The sequence below is a fragment of the Cotesia glomerata genome, linkage group LG6 (assembly GCF_020080835.1).
Source record: "Cotesia glomerata isolate CgM1 linkage group LG6, MPM_Cglom_v2.3, whole genome shotgun sequence".
Taxonomy (NCBI): Eukaryota; Metazoa; Arthropoda; class Insecta; order Hymenoptera; family Braconidae; genus Cotesia; species Cotesia glomerata.
The window spans coordinates 20,952,339-20,970,517 of NC_058163.1; the positions used below are offsets into that span (position 1 = coordinate 20,952,339).

Consider the following 18,179-nt stretch of genomic DNA (forward strand, 5'->3'; position numbering starts at 1 on the left):
CGACTGAACACTAATTTCAAAATTCCCTGACTTTTCCATGACTTTTCCCTGACCAAAAATAAAATTCCAGAACCTACAAAAAAATAATTGTTATTCAAATATTCGTTATAATTGCAAATTATTTTAAAAATAATTTTTGTATGCTAGAATTCATATCTAATATCCAGAATTAAGTTAAAACTTGGAACTATAAATTATGTTATACTTTTTTGCAGATTTTCAACTATTCAAAAAAGATCAGTTTCTTTCGATTAAATGTTTATAACTTTTGAAAATACAATAATTGATATTATTATTATCATTAATCATTGAGAAGTTATACTTCTTTTTTATTATCAATTATCCATACATTTAGTTTTTTTAATGTTATTGATCACACAAAAGAAGAAATATAAATTAAGAAATTAAATAACATCAATTAATATTAAACATTACCTATCTACAGTACGGTTTTTACAAATATAAATAATGCTGCGAAGCGGGAAAGAATAGTAGTTACGGTAATTATTACGTGAAGCGTTCCACATTCACGTAACAGGATATTGGTAGGAAAGGATTGAGAAAAGAATGTGGAGAGGATCATCTTAATGTGAGTTTATAGAATATGCGAGAAAAAATTATTAGATAGCTCGGACTGGGATTCGAACCCAGAACCTTCCGAAGACATGTCGGCTACTCTACCATTTGAGCTATCCGGTCTATACTAAATTTCCTTTCGCTTATTCTATATACATTAAGCCACACCGTCCATCTTACGGTAAGCATTTTTATAGAACTAATTTATTATTTCTACAGCATTCTAGTTTATTTTTTAAAATAAACTAGAAATTTCCCTGACCCAAGTTAAAACTCCCTGACTTTTCACTGACTACTCCAGAAATTTAAAATTCCCTGACATTTCCAGGTTTTCCAATTTTTTCAGGTCAATCGCCACCCTGTATAAGTAATTTTATTAATAATTCAAATAAATAACATCACATATCAAAAACTTAAATATTTAAAGTTTAAATAAACTTTGAATTATTTTCTTTTAGCATATAATAATTAAATTACGATCAATTGAAATGCCAAAAATCATTAATCGGTCAACCACTGGTACATTTGCCCTATCTACAATAATTCCGCAGAAATTAAAAAAAAAAATTTTTTTTCTAATAATATTTTTTATTTACATAAAATATTTTATAATTTTTAATTAAAATTTGATTTTAACAATTAATATTTTTTGTTAATAATAATAATAATAAAATTATTTTAATTATTTATTTTTTAAACATAATCAATATATTACTCTTATTACAAAGGTAACTCTAGAATTTTTGTGGAAAAAGTTAAAATAATTATAAATAAATTAATAAAAAAAAATCTTAATTATTAAAAAATTTTCCACAGTTAAAAAAATTTAAATAAGCCTATCAACATAAAAATCAAACCCCGAGTCATCAGAATTAGACTTGAGGGTTTTCCTCCTCTTCCTCCTCGGCGGAGCTGGAATATTTATCAGACTGACATTCTGACTCTGACTCTTAAAATTATCCTGACCCAGCTCGGAGTCGGAGTTAGAATCGCCGAGATTTTTACCATCAACACCTTCTCGGGAATTGTTCTCCAGGAGCTCCGAGAGCGTCACCTCGAACTCGCTTAAACTAGGAGTCATCGAATTAATATTTTCTTTGTCAGCGTAAACTTCTGGAAGCCTGAGCTTGGTGGAGTTTTTTGCGAGCTGAGGGCTCCGCGGCGGGGTTTTTATTTCATTAGTCACTGCCTCGAGCTCCTCGCGAATTTTAGTGATCTCATTTTTGACCGGATCCTTGGTATTGTCCTCGAATAAGTTGAGGTCATCATCTTCCATCAGCGCGCTGGGAAGCGATTCTTCGGATATCGATTTAGTGACAAAGTCTTCTGATCTTGACATTATGTCTAATGATCCGTTGTCGTCCGAGTGGACTCGCCTTAGGATTAATTTCGGCCGGAATTCACTGTTGTAATCTGAACCAACAATTACACTTATTATTTATGATAAGCTAGCTGACTATTTTTATAATAAATAGATTACAACAAAAAACTTTTACTTATAATTTTTTTTTTATTTTTAGAGGTAGAATTTTTTTCATAATTATTTAATTTCTAATTTCAGTTAACTTCAGTGTCTTTTATTATCTATTTTATTATAAGGTAAAGAAAGACCCCATTAGTGGCACCTTTAACCCCTACTCGTGGCACTTTTTCTTTCAATGAAAAAATGTTCTATTTGGAATAAAAATGAAAAATTTTTGTGATCTAAAGGTCTTAAATATTAGAAATAATATATTCAGTATTGAAATTAATGATTTCATTAATTGAATGAGTACCAAAATCAAAGAAAGTGTCAGTAATGGCGTCCCCGCCACTAATGGTGTCTTTTACCCTAGTTACATGAAAAAAATTAACTTGTTAAATAATCTTATATTTACAAAAAACTGTTTTTTACAGGTATGGATATGTAAAAAAAAAATATCCGAGAAAAAAAAATTTTATATAATTATATAATATATAATTTTATATAAAAAAATTTTAACCATATATAATTTTGTTTGATTTTATATAATTTATTTTTTTCTAAGTAAAATTTACATTCTTTCCATGTAAAATAAAAAATTTTTCTACTGTAATTGACATTTTGTTTCAATTAAAAATTTACAAATTTTCCAATGTTGAATTTACAATTTTCCATGTAAAATTGAAATATTTTCTAATGTAAAATTTACAAATTTTTTAATGTAGAATTTACATTTTTTCTATGTAAAATAAAAAAATTTCTAATGTTAAATTTACATATTTCCCATTGAAAATTTACAAATTTTTGAATGATAAATTTACATTTTTTTTATGTAAATTAAAAATTTTTCTAATGTAAAATTGACATTTTTTTCCAATAAAAATTTGCAAATTTTCCAATCTTGCATTTACATTTTTCCATGTAAAATTTATAAGTTTTCTAATGTTAAATTTACATATTTTTCCATGTAAATTAAATTTTTTTTTAAATCTTAATTTTACATTTTTTCCTTGTAAATTCAACAGATTTTTCTGTAACAAACAAGATTTTTTTCCCAGGTATTTTTATTACTTTATTGCACCCAACTTAAACAATCACAAAAAAAAAAAAGAACTTACCAGTTTTAGTGCTTTCGTTATTTAAAAACGGATGAGAACGTGACGTGGTAATTTCGTTCGGTGAAAATAAATAATTTACGTCTCGTTGTTTGAATTTATCAAAGTCTCCAGTTAGCGAATAGTAATTCCGTTCGTTTTCTTTATTTCTTCTTTCTGGCCTCGATTCTTGATATTTGTTAGAATTCCTAAAACATTTATTTGAAAAAAATTATTTCTTCATAAAAAATTACAGAACTTATTTAATAAATAAAAAAATTAAATAAACCTATTAGGATACGACGAAGTTCCTTTGACCAAAAATTTAAGATTTTCACTGTTCTGCATAACCGGAATCCTGCTAGACGTTTTCTCCGTGAACTTTCGTCCTGAAGGAGTTTTCGAATAAACAAATAATTAACAATAAAGAATTAACAAACAAGCAACTCGCAAAGTGACTTTATGAAATGACTCACCAGAGGAGTTTTGATATTTACAATACTTTAGACTCTCGAGGGATTTATTTCCACTCAGTTTTAGTTGATCTTTACAATTCTCAGCATTTGAAAGTTCAGATAATTTAAATTGATCGTAATTAGGCAAACTACTGGTACTTATATTATTAACTTTAAAAGTATTATTAATTTCGGGTAACTTTTGATTATGACTAGATAGTCCTTCTGCAGATTTCCAGCCTGAGACAACTTTGCTGGGAATTATTACTCCTGTCCCGTTAACCTACACGAGTTTATTTCCATAAATAACTTAATCAAAAAGCTCCAAGTCTTATTTAATAAAATTTAAACAATATTTTTATTTAATAAATAATTATTTAATAGATCGCTTACTTTGTGTTCGTAAAATTCCCTGCGCTTCTCTTTTCCTTCAACATCTTTCTTACTTTTAACAATGTTATTACGACTTGCACGTTCATTAATCTTCAACGCGGGTAATGATCGTATTTTTTTACGTCTTTTCTTCCTGGGCGGAGGCACCGGCGGAGTTTTACAATTCTTATAAGCCGGGACCGGGGTTTTTACTTGGTACAGTGACAAGTCTAATGAACGGTTCGTGCTCGTCAAGTTATTATTGTTTTTATTTTTATTTCCTGTTTTCGGAGTTGTTACTTCCAGGTTAACGTCTACCCAGTCGCTCTGCTGGAATGGACGGTCCACGGAACTGATACTGCGACTTCGGAGTAATTCCTTCGTTGAAGGTGATCCTGCATATCCGATTTCCGAACTGGAAAATTTAATTTATTATGAATTATGATAGTAATTATATTCTTCATTTAATTTACATCTACAAAGACTTGGACAGATGATTTTTTAATAATGAGGAAGAAATTTTTTTTTTTATTTAAAATGTTAGGAAAGAAAAGTTGTAGCTTCTTTTATTCTGTAGATATAGTGGATAGATTTATTTAGATCGCGCATGTGCACTTTTTATAAATTATATATGTTGAACGCGTACTTGGTTCAAAATACTACCGTATCTCTGAAATAATTTTAATGCTAAGACTTTTTTTGAAGTAATGATAATTTTTATTTAAGAAGAAATAAGATGAAAAAAAATTTATTTTAAGAAGAAATTCATTAAATTTTTTTTTAAATTGAATATATCTTAAAATCTTATATTATTAAGAGAATAAGAAAAATTTTGTTTCTAGGATAGTCATATGATAAAATCGGTTTTTTTAGTAAAATTTAGTGTCATTGCAAAGGTCTTGATTTGAATTTGAGCCTTTTCAAGGTTTCATTTCATTCTCAGTGATAGTCAATTTATTATAATAAGTATTTAGGCTGCATTCGAAAATGATCTATCTCTAGATACATAATTAAGAAATGACCTTGTATCTTGTGAACTATTGACATTTTTAAAGATATAAGCTCATCTCGATATTACACTCATCAAGACCTTTCATTTGAATACCCACATCAATTTTTCATCTATACTAATATTATAAAGCGGAAAAATTTGATTGTTTGTATGTTTGTTTGTTTGTTTGCATTGAATAGGCTCCAAAACTACTGAACCAATTTGAAAAATTCTTTCACTGTTGGAAAGCTACACTATCCCCGGGTGACATAGGCTATCTAAAATTATAAATAATTCGAAAATTTTTGTTAAATACCCGTGCTAAGCTGGGGTGAACTGCTAGTGATTATTATATACCAATCGAATCGTTTTTGTATCCGCTAAAAGGTTTTTAGGCCAAAAAGTTGACAAGTTTATTATTATTTAAAAAATTTAAAATTTTCGTTGTTACATGGCCGCGTTCATAAAACTACATAAAATAGGCTTCAAAACTTTTAATAAATTTATTTCTCATGATCATTATATACCAATCAAATTGTTTTAGCACCCGCTACAAGGTTTTCAGGCCAAAAAGTTGAAAATTTTATTATAATTTCAGAAATTTCGAATTTTCATTGTTACATTGCCACGTTCATAAAACGACATAAAATAACATAAAATATCTTAAAATAGGCTTCAAAACTTTCAATAAATTTCTTCCTCATGATTATTATATACCAATCGAATCGTTTTTGCATCCGCTAAAAGGTTTTTAGGCCAAAAAGTTGACAAGTTTATTATTAGTTGAGAAATTTAGAATTTTCGTTGTTACATGGCCGCATTTATAAAACGACATAAAATAACATAAAATATCTCAAAATAAGCTTCAAAACTTTCAATAAATTTCTTTCTCATTTATACTAATATAATATAGAGGAAAGATTTGATTGTTTGTTTGTTTGTTTGTTTTTTTGTTTGCATTGAATAAGCTCCGAAACTACTGAACCGATTTGAAAAATTCTTTCACTGTTGGAAAGCTACACTATCCCCGGGTGACATAGGCTATCTTATATTATAAATAATTTGAAAATTTTTGTTAAATACCCGTGCTAAGCCGGAGCGAACTGCTAGTATTTATATGTTTCACAAATACCATGTATATAATATATAAAAAATGCCATGTAGGCCTACATTAGATATATGCATGTATGTGCATGTGCCCCTGATTAGAAAAAGAGATTTGAAAAGATTCGAAACGACTCAAAGCGAATAAAAAAGATTCAACTTGACAAGTATATAGATATACATTTTACATGGGTTGAATCGTTTTAAATCTTTTTTTTTAAAAAGGGGGTAATCCAACGAAAGGTCTCGATGAGTGTGACATCGGGATAAGCTTATACCTTTAAAAACGTCAATAATTAAGAAATGACATTGTATCTTGTGAACTATTGACATTTTTAAAGATATAAGCTCATCCCGACATTACACTCATCAAGACCTTTCATTTGAGTACCCACATCAATTTTTTATATATTTACATATCGATACTGCCATTCTAATACGTTGTATCCCACATTTAGAAAATTTTACAACAGTCGGTAAAAACAGTTTATTTTTAACATTGATTAAATGGAATTCAACGGATGAAAATATTTATTTAAAAATAGTTATTAAACCATTTGAGCTTTAAATTTTTAACATGACTTGCATAATATTGTTGTGATTCTATTTTTCAAAAAAATTCAATACGTCAAATTTTGTGGGATACGACGTATTAGAATGGCAATATCGATATATTACGGATATGTATAGATGAAAAATATATCAAAATGCATGTGGGTACTTAAATGAAAGCTCTTGATGAGTATATCTTCGGGATGAGCTGATATCTTTGAAAATGTCAATATTTAAGAAAGTACAGTGCAATTTAACAGAAGTGAATATTTAATAAAGGAAAATTTCAATTTTTTTTAGTTCACAAGTCATGGCAGTCACATAGTATCTGCCAGGTTTCTAGTAGTTATTACTCAAATATTAATTGTAAATTTATTAAAATAAAACAATAATAATTATTTAAAAAATTTTTAACGGGTTGGATATGATTTATATTTGTATATAAGAAAAAATCAAAAAATTCCTAAAATAAAAAGAAATAAAAAGAATTTCAAATAAGAAGAAATGAAAAAAAATTTCTCAAATAAGAAATAAAAAAAGATCTGAAATAAGAAGAAATAAAAATAAATAATAAAAAAAGAAAAAATATTACTGATAATATACCTCGAAACTCTTTGTGTAGCTCCATTAAGTCCATCATCTTTAAATCTCGGATAAATCTAAAAACAAAAATTCATAAAAATCTGATTTAAATTTTATATAATAAAAAAAAAAAAAAAAAAAAAGAAGCATGAAAAAATTTAAATAATAACACAACAATGAATTGGGAATGACAATATCTTATTCAAGTTCGCAAAATAATACACGTAGGTATTTAGTAAATATTCTATGAATAAACAGCGTGTAGCATTCAATTAATTTCAAGAGCTCTAGATATTGCGCAGAATGACGTTACGCTAGATAAATTCACATGCACTAGTGAAGCATATGCATATGCTCTCAAACCTGCATATGGCATCGTGTTTCGTTGCATAACATGTTACATTTTGTGTTATGTGCAATTCAGAGACGAAAAACGTACAATCATATGCACACATGTCATTTCATATTAATCTTCCTTTTTAATATTTTCAATTATCGCCGGATCTCTAACTCCCAGTTAATTAATGTTAATCATAATTGTCATTTGTTAAGCTCGAGCTATCAACAAATTAACATCTTTATGAAAAATAATTTTTTTTTTTTAGTTTAAATTAAACGAAGAATATTCTGCGCCGGACACAAATCGCTGGAGCTGGCAATTTTTATGCAACTCGAATTTTTGTAATAAAAATTGCGCAACTTCCCGATTAAATGCTGAAAATCAAAAGTTTGCTTTGTTTTTCTTGTTTTACAAGCAAACTAACGGAACTCGTTATCCCCGCTTATGAAAAAATTTATTTACGTTTTTTATTCATCATGCAATGTTTTAATTACTAACTATTAAAATATCAAATATACTTTGTGGTAATAACAATTATCATTATTTTTATTATTGTTGATGTTATGAGGATGATAACAATTGTAATTAGTGTAATTAATACTTACTCGCTGCGCACAACGCAAAAAAACTCTGTCTAATGGAGATTTATTAGTATCCTGTTCCTTCCAATTTTTATTTTTACACCACACTTGGCCCATTTTTTTTCTTTTTAATTAATTAATTATTAAACTTTATGTTTAATTTATTACTGGAATAAAAAATTTTTATTTGTTATAAATTATATTTATTTTTTTGATTATTGTTTTTTAATTTAGGGATAATATTTTTAATTAAAAATTACAAATTAAGTAAAAAGAGATATAGATCAAATTTTTTATAGTTAATATTAAATATTAAATAAAAATAATCTTAAAAATTTATTTTTTATACAAAAATTTTATTTTATTTTATTAATTAAATAAATTAATAATTATTTTATAAATAAAATTTATTGCAGATATTTTAGAAAAAAAATTTTTTTAATTATTTTTTCGTGAAAGAATTTTATTAAATAAATAAATAATTTTAGAGTTAAAATTTGTTGCAAAAATCTTAAAAAAAATAATTTAGTAACAAAAAAAATTTTTTTAAGTTCATTTTTAATATAAAAAAATTTAATTTAATTAATCAAATTATTTTAAAATCAAAATTTATTTCAAAAATCTTAAAAAAAATAATTTAGTAGCTAAAAAATTTTTTTTAAATTCATTTTTAATGTAAAAAAATTTTATTTAATTAATAAAATAATTTTATAACAAAAATTTAGTGCAAAAATCTTAAAAAAAATAATTTAGTAACTAAAAAAATTTTTTTAATTCATTTTTAATATAAAAAAATTTTTAATTTAATTAAATAATTTAAAAATCAAAATTTACAGCAAAAGTCTCAAAAAACATTATTTAGTAACTAATAAAATTTTTTTAAATTCATTTTTATTGTAAAAAAATTTAATTTAATTAATAAAATAATTTTAAAATCAAAATTTATGCAAAAATCTTAATAAAAATAATTTAGTAACTAAAAAAATTTTTTTAAATTGATTTTTAATGTAAAAAAATTTAATTTAATTAATAAAATAATTTTATAACAATAATTAATTGCAAAAATTAAAAAAAAAGATCACTAAAAAAACTAAAATTTATTTTTAATAAAAAAATAAAAAATAATTAAATTGAAAAGTAATTTTCGAGATAAAAAAAATTGATAAATTTTTAATAAAAAGCAAGATAGTAAAAAGTAAATTTGAAAGTTTAACAGATAAAATTTTTCAATAAATAGGTCACATGTCACCGCTGTTGGATCGGTACAACGTATACAAAAGTATCAAACAGTTATTACACAAAAATAGGGCACCATTCTGAGCAGAGTTTAAATGGCATCAACTGTTGCCGTAACTGCGGAACAAGTGCAGCCGATTACAAAAGCAGCGACAATAGTTGCTCGATGATAAAAGACACAAACTGACAAATAAATAAAAAAATAAACAAATAAATAATTAAGCGGACTATTTAATGTAGACCGTCGATGGTACGAGGTATGAGAGATACTGGTATTGTAAAGAAGGGCTTTCTATCTGCTAAACCAGTCTCTCCGCCCCACCTTTGCATGCCGGTTTCTGCTGTCTCACTCTAACGATCATTATTTTAAAGAATTACCAACAAATAATTTAATAATGCCCGTGATTTGCCGAATTTTTTACAGAAGAAGAAATTTTTTTCATTTTGTTTAAAGATTCTTTAAAAATAAATCGTAAATTATGAGTAAAAATGAGCGAGTAGGACTTAACGATCTTGAGAAGAAATGTTAATGCGGGGCCTGATGTCATCTCTGTTGACCGAGTATTCAAAATAATAGATTACGGTTTTTAAATTTGTGAATATAAATGTTGTTGTTGTCGGAGGAAAATAATTTAATCCCACTCGGCGACCGGCAACCGGCGACTTACCTCCAACCTACGTTCTAGATTTGTCTAGTGTCTTACTTTCGCAACATACTTAAGACAACTTCCAAATATGTTCAGATTGCCGGCCGAGATGATAGACTGGATTTTTCAATCCGAATCTGAATATGGGTGATATAACTTTTAGATATTTTAATTAGCTTTGCTGGGAAATAAAATTAGTTGCGTCTTTTGGAATTTTTTGCGGAATTTTGGCAGTGAAGATGATGATTGTTATTTATGCAGCGGAGAGATAATTTGGGTCTGGGGTACTTAGAATTTTTTTAGATTGAAAGTTCATTAGAAAGGTACTGTATAGTCTTCACAGAAAGCAACAAGGTTAATTTAACTCTGGTTTTAGTTTTTTGTTCAAATTTTTTGGATATTTTATTTTATTAAATAAGTTTTGATAAAAAATTTTAGTAAATTTTTTTGAGAAATTAAATTTTATATCGGAAGTTTTTTCAATATTGTTCATTTTAAAACATTGATTTTTTTTATATTCTTTTTAAAACTAATTATTTTTTTTTCAATTTTCAGAAATTAAAAATTTAATTCCTGAGTTAGATTTTAAAGTTTAAATTTTTTAAAATTAATCTATATTATTAAGAGAATAAGCAAAATTTTGTGACCAGTGTATTTATATGATAAAATGGGTTTTTATGATTAAATTTGGTATCGTTGCAAAAGTTTTGACCTGTAGTAGTGCATTTTCATGGTTTCATATCAATCTTACCAATAGTCAATTTATTATGATAAGTATTTAGACTGCATCCGAAAATACTCTATCTCTAGATACGAAATTAAGAAATTACCTTTTATCTTGTGAACTATTGACAGTTTTAAAGATATAAGCTGGGTACTCAAATGAAAGCTCTTAATGAGTGTAACTTCGGGATGAGCTTACATTTTTAAAAATATCAATAATTAAGAAATGACCTTGTATCTTGTGAACCATTGACATTTTTAAAGATATAACCTCATCTTGACATTACACTCATCGAGACCTTTCACTTGATTACCTACATCAATTTTTCATATATTTTATATATTTATATATAATATATGAATATATGAAAAATATATCAAAAATGCATCCGGGTACTCAAATGAAAGCTCTTGATGAGTGCAACATCGGGATGAGCTCATATCTTTAAAAACGTCAATAGTTAAAAAAATACAGTGCAATTTTACCAAAAGTCATTATCATTAAGAGAATAAGCAAAATTTTGTGGCCAGTACATTTATATGATAAAATGAGTTTTTTGGTTAAATTTGGTATTGTTGGAAAAGTCTTGACCTGGAGCTGTGCCTTTTTATGGTTTCATATAATTCTTACCAATAGTCAATTTATTAAAAGTATTTAGATTGCATCCAAAAATGCTCTCTAGAAACATAATTAATAAATTACCTTTTATCTTGTGAAATATCGACATTTTTAAAGATATAAGCTCATCCCGATGTTACATTCATCAAGACCTTTCATTTAAGTACCCACATCAACTTTTCATATATTTTATATATTTATATATATGAATATATGAAAAATATATCAAAAATGCATGTGGATACTCAGATGAAAGCTCTTAATGAGTTCAACATCAGAATGAGCTTATATGTTTAAAATTGTCAATAGTTAAAAAACTAACTAATTTTTTTCAATTTTAAAAAATTTTTGAGCTAAAATTTTTAGAATGAATAAAATTGAGTAAATATATTTTTTTAATTAAATTTATTGTAAAAACTTTTTTTTCTTCAATTTCTTATTTAAAATTAATTAAATAAATAAAATAAATTTCAATTTATTACCTTCCTAATTTTTTTAAATTTCAACATGTGACTAAAATTTCCCGATTTAAAAAATCAATTCCTCAAAAAAAAATTCTAACTTAATATAATTTTCTAAAAATAAATTATTTAAAATCCAAAAACAATTTTTCCCTGCAAAATTCTCCAAAAATTACAGATAAAAAAACTCAAACTTCTTACAAATAAAACTTCTCTTCAGACAAGCTAGCATTCATCAAGAAAAGTCATCAAGGTTATCAGTCACTACAGATACATTTCATCCACTACAAAAATATTTGTTTTAATACTCATGCCCCATATATAGAAAAACACGCTCTCAGACATTACTACCATAAAAACGCCCACGCGCTCAGTATTAAAATTTAAACTTTCGTCATATAAAGCCTCACTTTATCATAAATTATTCATTATTATAATTGCCCAACAGTTCCTCTGTATATTTATCAACCAAAAAAAAAAAAAATTACATTAAACTTACATTTATAAATGCATAAATTTATCAGTTCCTCTGTGAAAACTTCTGTGAAGTAAAAGAGCGAAGAAGAAACAAAGATTGGCCGCTTAATAATACTAGATGACAAATAAGAGTGTATTTTTAAGAAGAGCGGAAGCAAAAGCTAAAGCTAAAGAAACAAGTGCCAAGTATAAAAATCTCATTACACATGTGTAGTCATATCACATATGAGATTTACACATTCTCAGCACATGTTTTAATATTACTTAGTGTAAGTATGTGTTAGGATGGTTACTCACTATCTCAATTACTCATACGTGGATCACGCGCATCAGCTCTGAATATATATGATAGTAGTGAGTTTAGCGCACATAGCTCACATATCATTACATCGACGCGCCGTTTAACGTTCTAAATAAAATTAGCGTTTTATATAAATAATATATCGAGAAGAAAAGTGCAGTGAAAAATCTCGCTATCGCTTCCTTCTCTCAAACGAGCGCGGTCAATCGCCGGACAGTTGAATCTATTCATCTTTACTTTCATATCAAGGATATAGATATACTTGGATATTATATTTATTTTATTATTATTTATGATAATAAACTTTCACGCCTGCATTGTATTGTCGGCTTAGTTTTAACGAGAGTGCTTGCTCAAGAAGTCACTTTGTTTTTTTGGTTTATTACAATGAAGGACATACAATTGCAGGTGAGTTTAGTTACTTTTTTAATTAATTACTTTATTTATTCTATTAAGCGGGAATTTTTTTTGCCGGGTTGATTAGTTTGTTTTAGTAAAAATTCAAGGCATGAACTTATACTTTAAAGGTCAGATTAAATAACACGGTTTTTTTATTTTTCATACTGAAATCTTCAGACATTTGAAATTTTATTTATTTTAATTTATTTAAATAATTTTTACCATTTAAGTTTGATAATTTTTTTTCATAAATTATTTTATTACTCTTTAAATTAATAAAAAAAAAATTATTTAATACTAAAATAATTATTCATTTTAATTTATTTATGTAATTTTTTTTTTTTTAATAATTTATTCAAAAAATTTTTATATTTAAGTTTGCTAATTTCTTTTTAATAAATTCTTTTATTACTCTTTAAATTAGTAAAAAAATTTTATTCAATGTTAAAATAATTATTTATTAAAATTTTTTTTTTATAATTTATTACAAAAATTTTTACAATTTAAAATTACTCATTTTTTTTTAATAAATTATTTTATTACTCTTTCAAATAGTAAAAAAGATTTATTTGATAATAAAATAATTGTTTAGGATTAAAATTTATTTATGTATTTTTTTTTATAATTCATTAAAAAGATTTTTATAATTTAAGTTGGCTAATTGTTTTCTTAATAAATTATATTATTATTCTTTGAATTAGTAAAAAAAATTTATTGAATATTAAACTAATTAATCATTAATATTTATTTATGTAATTTTTTTTAGAATTTATTAAAAAAATTTTTATAATTTTTTTTTATAAATTATTTTATTACTTTTTAAATTAGTAAAAAAAATTTTATTTAATACTAAAATAATTATTTATTAAAATTTATTTATGTAAATTTTTTTTTAATAATTTATTCAAAAAATTTTTACAATTTAAGTTTGCTAATTTTTTTTTTAATAAATTATTTTATTACTCTTTAAATAAAAAAAAATTTAATTTAATACTAAAATAATAATTTATTTAAATTTATTAATATTGATTTTATTTATTTCAATAAATAATTTTTTTACTTTTTAAATTAATAAAAAAAAAATTATAAATCAACTTAATAAAATTTTTATATTTCTTCAATGTCTATTGAAAAAAAAAAAAAGTTGTTAATTTTGAATAATTGAATTTTATTGAAAATCTAATAAAAAATTCAACGCGGGTAAATAAAATAACAAAAATAGACAATGAGTAAATGTTAATAGCAAGAATGAGGAAATCCTATTTTATTCTGCTCATTCATCGTGAATTTATTTTGATCTATGATTCTCACCTGCTGTTTTATCCCACGCTATTGACCAATTTTCAACGCAATTATTCAGCGACCTTTAAAATTTTACATTACTTGTTCATGAATCCTTGATATCAATGTCACTTTTATTCCTGAAAAAATTATTAATTATTAATATTAAATCTAAGATCATTAATAGATGATTTCATATTTATAAAATTAGCTTGAAAAAGATGGATACGTTGTTCTTGAAGATTTCTTCTCTCCGGAAGAAGTTGAAGAAATGAAGGCTTGCGGCGAAGATTTAACAAATAATCTACCTCCAGAAAATCAAAGAAAAGTTTTCAATACTATTGAACTTCAACAGGTACTATAACTTTTAATTGTTTTTTTCAAGAATTGTCATTTTTTAATTATCTTTTAATTTAGTGAATTAATAAGTTTTTCTAAGTTACAATTACATTTTATTTCTTAATTCTTTTATTTAGAGTAAGGATGAATATTTTATGGACAGCGCTCACAAAATAAGTTATTTTTTTGAGTCAGAGTCATTAGAAGACAATGGAAAGTTAAAAGTTCATCCAAGAGTATCATTAAACAAGGTAAAAATATTTTTTATCCCATCGATTTTTTCTTAATTAAAGCTAATAATTAATTAGAGATTATATTATGTAAGCCACTAACTCTAGTACTAATCAATACTTAACATTAATTAGATACAATGTTACAATTATTTTTGATAATTAATTGTGAAGAAATATGAAATTTTTAATTTTAAGTTACTTTAATTAAATTAAAAAAAGTAATTAAAAAATTTTTAATAATATCATGATTAACAATTTTTAAATAATATTATAATTAAAAATTTTGTAATAATTTAAATTTATTAAAAATTTTTAAATAATCTATATTATTAAGAGAATAAGCAAAATTTTGTGGCCAGTGTATTAATATCATAAAATGAGTTTTTATGGTTAAATTTGGTGTCGTTGAAAAAGTCTTAACCTGGAGTTGTGCTTTTTCAATGTTTCATATCATTTTCACTGATAGTCAATTTATGATGATAAGAATTTAGGCTGCATTTGGAAATGCTCTATCTCTAGATACATAATTTACGAAATTACCTTATATCTTGTGAACTGTTGACATTTTTAAAGATATAAGCTCATCCCGATATTACCCTCACCAAGACTTTTCATTTGAGTACCCACATCAATTTTTCATATATTTATAAATATTATATATATGTATACATGAAAAATATATCAAAAATGCATGTGGGTACTCAAATGAAAGCTTTTGATGAGTGTAACATCGGGATGAGCTTATATCGTTAAAAATGTCAATAATTAAAAAATGACCTGGTATCTTGTCAACTACTGACATTTTTAAAGATATAAGCTCATCCCCATATTACACTCATTGAGACCTTTCATTTGAGTACCCACATCAATTTTTCATATATTTATATCTATTATATATATGTATATATAAAAAATATATCAAAATACATGTGGGTACTCAAATGAAACCTCTTGATGAGTGTAACATCGGGATGAGCTTATATCTTTAAAAATGTCAATAATTCAGAAATGATCTTGTATCTTGTCAACTATTGAGATTTTTAAAGATAAAAGCTCATCCCCATATTACACTCATCAAGAGCTTTCATTTGAGTACCCACATCAATTTGTTATACATTTATATATATTATATTATATATATGTATACATGAAAAATATATCAAAATGCATGTGGGTACTCAAATGAAAGCTTTTGATGAGTGTAACATCGGGATGAGCTTATATCGTTAAAAATGTCAATAATTAAAAAATGACCTGGTATCTTGTCAACTACTGACATTTTTAAAGATATAAGCTCATCCCCATATTACACTCATTGAGACCTTTCATTTGAGTACCCACATCAATTTTTCATATATTTATATCTATTATATATATGTATATATAAAAAATATATCAAAATACATGTGGGTACTCAAATGAAAGCTCTTGATGAGTGTAACATCGGGATGAGCTTATATCTTTAAAAATGTCAATAGTTAAGAAATGATCTTGTATCTTGTCAACTATTGAGATTTTTAAAGATAAAAGCTCATCCTCATATTACACTCATCAAGAGCTTTCATTTGAGTACCCACATCAATTTGTTATACATTTATATATATTATATTATATATATGTATACATGAAAAATATATCAAAATGCATGTGGGTACTCAAATGAAAGCTTTTGAAGAGTGTAACATCGGGATGAGCTTATATCTTTAAAAACTCCAAAAATAAAAAATTACAGTGCAATTTAACAAAATTCATTATTTAATAAAGCAAAATTTTATTTATTCATAGTTTACAAGTTACGGCAGTCACATAGTGACTGCAAGGTTGCTAGTATAATATTATAATTATAATTAAAAATTTTTAAATAGTAAAATAAATTTTTTTATAATTATAACTATCAGGTAGGCCACGCACTTCACTGGCTTCATCCAACTTTCAAAAGAATAACATTTGACGAAAGAGTAAAAGAAACAGCATTTCAATTAAACTTCCAAGAACCAGCAGTCTGTCAGTCGATGTACATCTACAAAAATCCAGGACTTGGTTCAGAAGGTACTAACAGCTAAAAGAAAAAAAAAATCTATCTCACCAAATAATAAATCATATAATTTAATTGACAATAAAAGTGATAGCTCACCAAGACGCATCGTACCTGCACGTGGAGCCGATGAAGCTGGTCGGGTTCTGGATAGCGCTGGACGATGCGACCCTAGAGAACGGGTGCTTGTGGGTCGCCCCGGGTTCCCACAAGAGCGGAGTCCATCGGCGATACATCAGGAACAAAGATTACCCCGAGTCGTCGAAAGATATCTTGATATACGACCGAGGAACCCCTTGTTATCCGACCAGCAACTTCCGCGCAGTCCCAGTACGCAGAGGCTCCTGTATTCTTCTCCACGGGCTGGTTGTACACTTCTCCAAAGCCAACAAGAGCGATAAATCACGGCACGCATACACTTTTCATGTTATTGAAACTAAGCTGACCACCTACGCTAAAGACAACTGGCTCCAACCCCCAGAGGGTGGCTTTCCGCTTCTTTATAAAAATTAGATTTTTTTTACCTACTGCATTTATTATTATAATTGTTATTATTGTTGAAAATAAATAAGATTGCATATATTCACTTAGATTTATTTCGCTTACAAAAAATACTCTGCTTTACAGAATAATTATTTTATTTGTAAAAAGCTACTTTTTTTATCTTATATATAGGGTCAAAATTTTTGCCGCAATTTTAAATAATATTGTTTTAATTTTTAATATTGGTACTATAAAAAATTTATCAAATAAAAATTGTTCAAAATTTAATTTTATAAAAAAAATATTTCTTGATTTTTAAAAAAAAAACTTCGCTGGAATTTCAAAATTAAAAGTCATAATAAAAAATTCAAATTTTGTAAGAATTATAATGTTTACTTTTGAAATTATTAACTCTACGAAAAAAAAAATTGACTTTTTTTTTTATAAAATTCAATTTTGAATAATTTTATTTGAAAAAAATTCTTTTTGGACCAATACTTTTGCCACAATATCAAAAATTTAAATTTATTATAAAGTTATTTTGAATTTGCGGCAAAAATTTTACACATTTCTCAATGGTCAATATAAAAATTAATATATTATATATTATATAATTTGCATTGTAGTAATAATCGATAATTAGTCAACAATTTTTTTAAGCTTAAATTTAATAATTGATGAAAAATGTATTTTTTTTTATCAACTTTAGTTTGAGGACTTAATAAAAATATTTTTTAAGTAATTATTGAATTTTTGTAATGACTGATTATTCTTTTGACATTTAAATAAAAAAAAAAATTTTGTTGCTTTCTTAAAATAAAAAAAATTTCGTCAAA

General features: G+C 25.5%; 2 protein-coding genes across 3 annotated transcripts; one reads left to right on the forward strand and one right to left on the reverse strand.

Annotated features, from left to right (window-relative positions):
- Positions 1–1,342: 1,342 nt before the first annotated feature.
- Positions 1,343–9,615, reverse strand: LOC123266908. Its single transcript, XM_044731355.1, has 8 exons — positions 9,407–9,615; positions 8,134–8,276; positions 7,210–7,265; positions 3,981–4,374; positions 3,609–3,870; positions 3,422–3,521; positions 3,157–3,341; positions 1,343–1,989 (listed from the first exon to the last, which is right to left on the reverse strand). The coding sequence occupies exons 2-8, from the start codon at positions 8,224–8,226 to the stop codon at positions 1,403–1,405; spliced, it is 1,677 nt and encodes a 558-aa protein (XP_044587290.1). The 5' UTR covers positions 8,227–8,276; positions 9,407–9,615; the 3' UTR covers positions 1,343–1,402.
- A 2,762-nt stretch (positions 9,616–12,377) lies between these two features.
- LOC123266909 (phytanoyl-CoA dioxygenase domain-containing protein 1 homolog) lies at positions 12,378–17,442 on the forward strand. Of its 2 annotated transcripts, none has more exons than XM_044731356.1 (5): positions 12,378–12,541; positions 14,465–14,608; positions 14,730–14,843; positions 16,724–16,874; positions 16,949–17,442. In XM_044731356.1, exons 1-5 carry the CDS (start codon positions 12,479–12,481, stop codon positions 17,371–17,373), a joined length of 897 nt encoding a protein of 298 aa, XP_044587291.1. In that variant the 5' UTR covers positions 12,378–12,478; the 3' UTR covers positions 17,374–17,442. The 2 variants fall into 2 exon arrangements, with proteins under 2 accessions (XP_044587291.1, XP_044587292.1); XM_044731357.1 differs by lacking the exon at positions 12,378–12,541 and adding an exon at positions 12,611–12,981 and having other exon boundaries at positions 16,949–17,439.
- Positions 17,443–18,179: the final 737 nt, after the last annotated feature.

What these genes read in the sequence shown, in the direction of transcription:
- LOC123266909 (XM_044731356.1), top strand. Translation starts at nt 12,479, where the DNA reads ATGTGTAGTCATATCACATATGAGATTTACACATTCTCAGCACATGTT. An exon ending in CAAGAGTATCATTAAACAAG is followed by an intron (nt 14,844 to 16,723) that starts GTAAAAATATTT and finishes TATAACTATCAG; the next exon opens with GTAGGCCACGCACTTCACTG. An exon ending in TCCAGGACTTGGTTCAGAAG is followed by an intron (nt 16,875 to 16,948) that starts GTACTAACAGCT and finishes TGACAATAAAAG; the next exon opens with TGATAGCTCACCAAGACGCA.
- LOC123266908 (XM_044731355.1), bottom strand. Translation starts at nt 8,226, where the DNA reads ATGGGCCAAGTGTGGTGTAAAAATAAAAATTGGAAGGAACAGGATACT. An exon ending in TTTTGCGTTGTGCGCAGCGA is followed by an intron (nt 7,266 to 8,133) that starts GTAAGTATTAAT and finishes TTTTGTTTTTAG; the next exon opens with ATTTATCCGAGATTTAAAGA. An exon ending in TAAATATCAAAACTCCTCTG is followed by an intron (nt 3,522 to 3,608) that starts GTGAGTCATTTC and finishes AAACTCCTTCAG; the next exon opens with GACGAAAGTTCACGGAGAAA.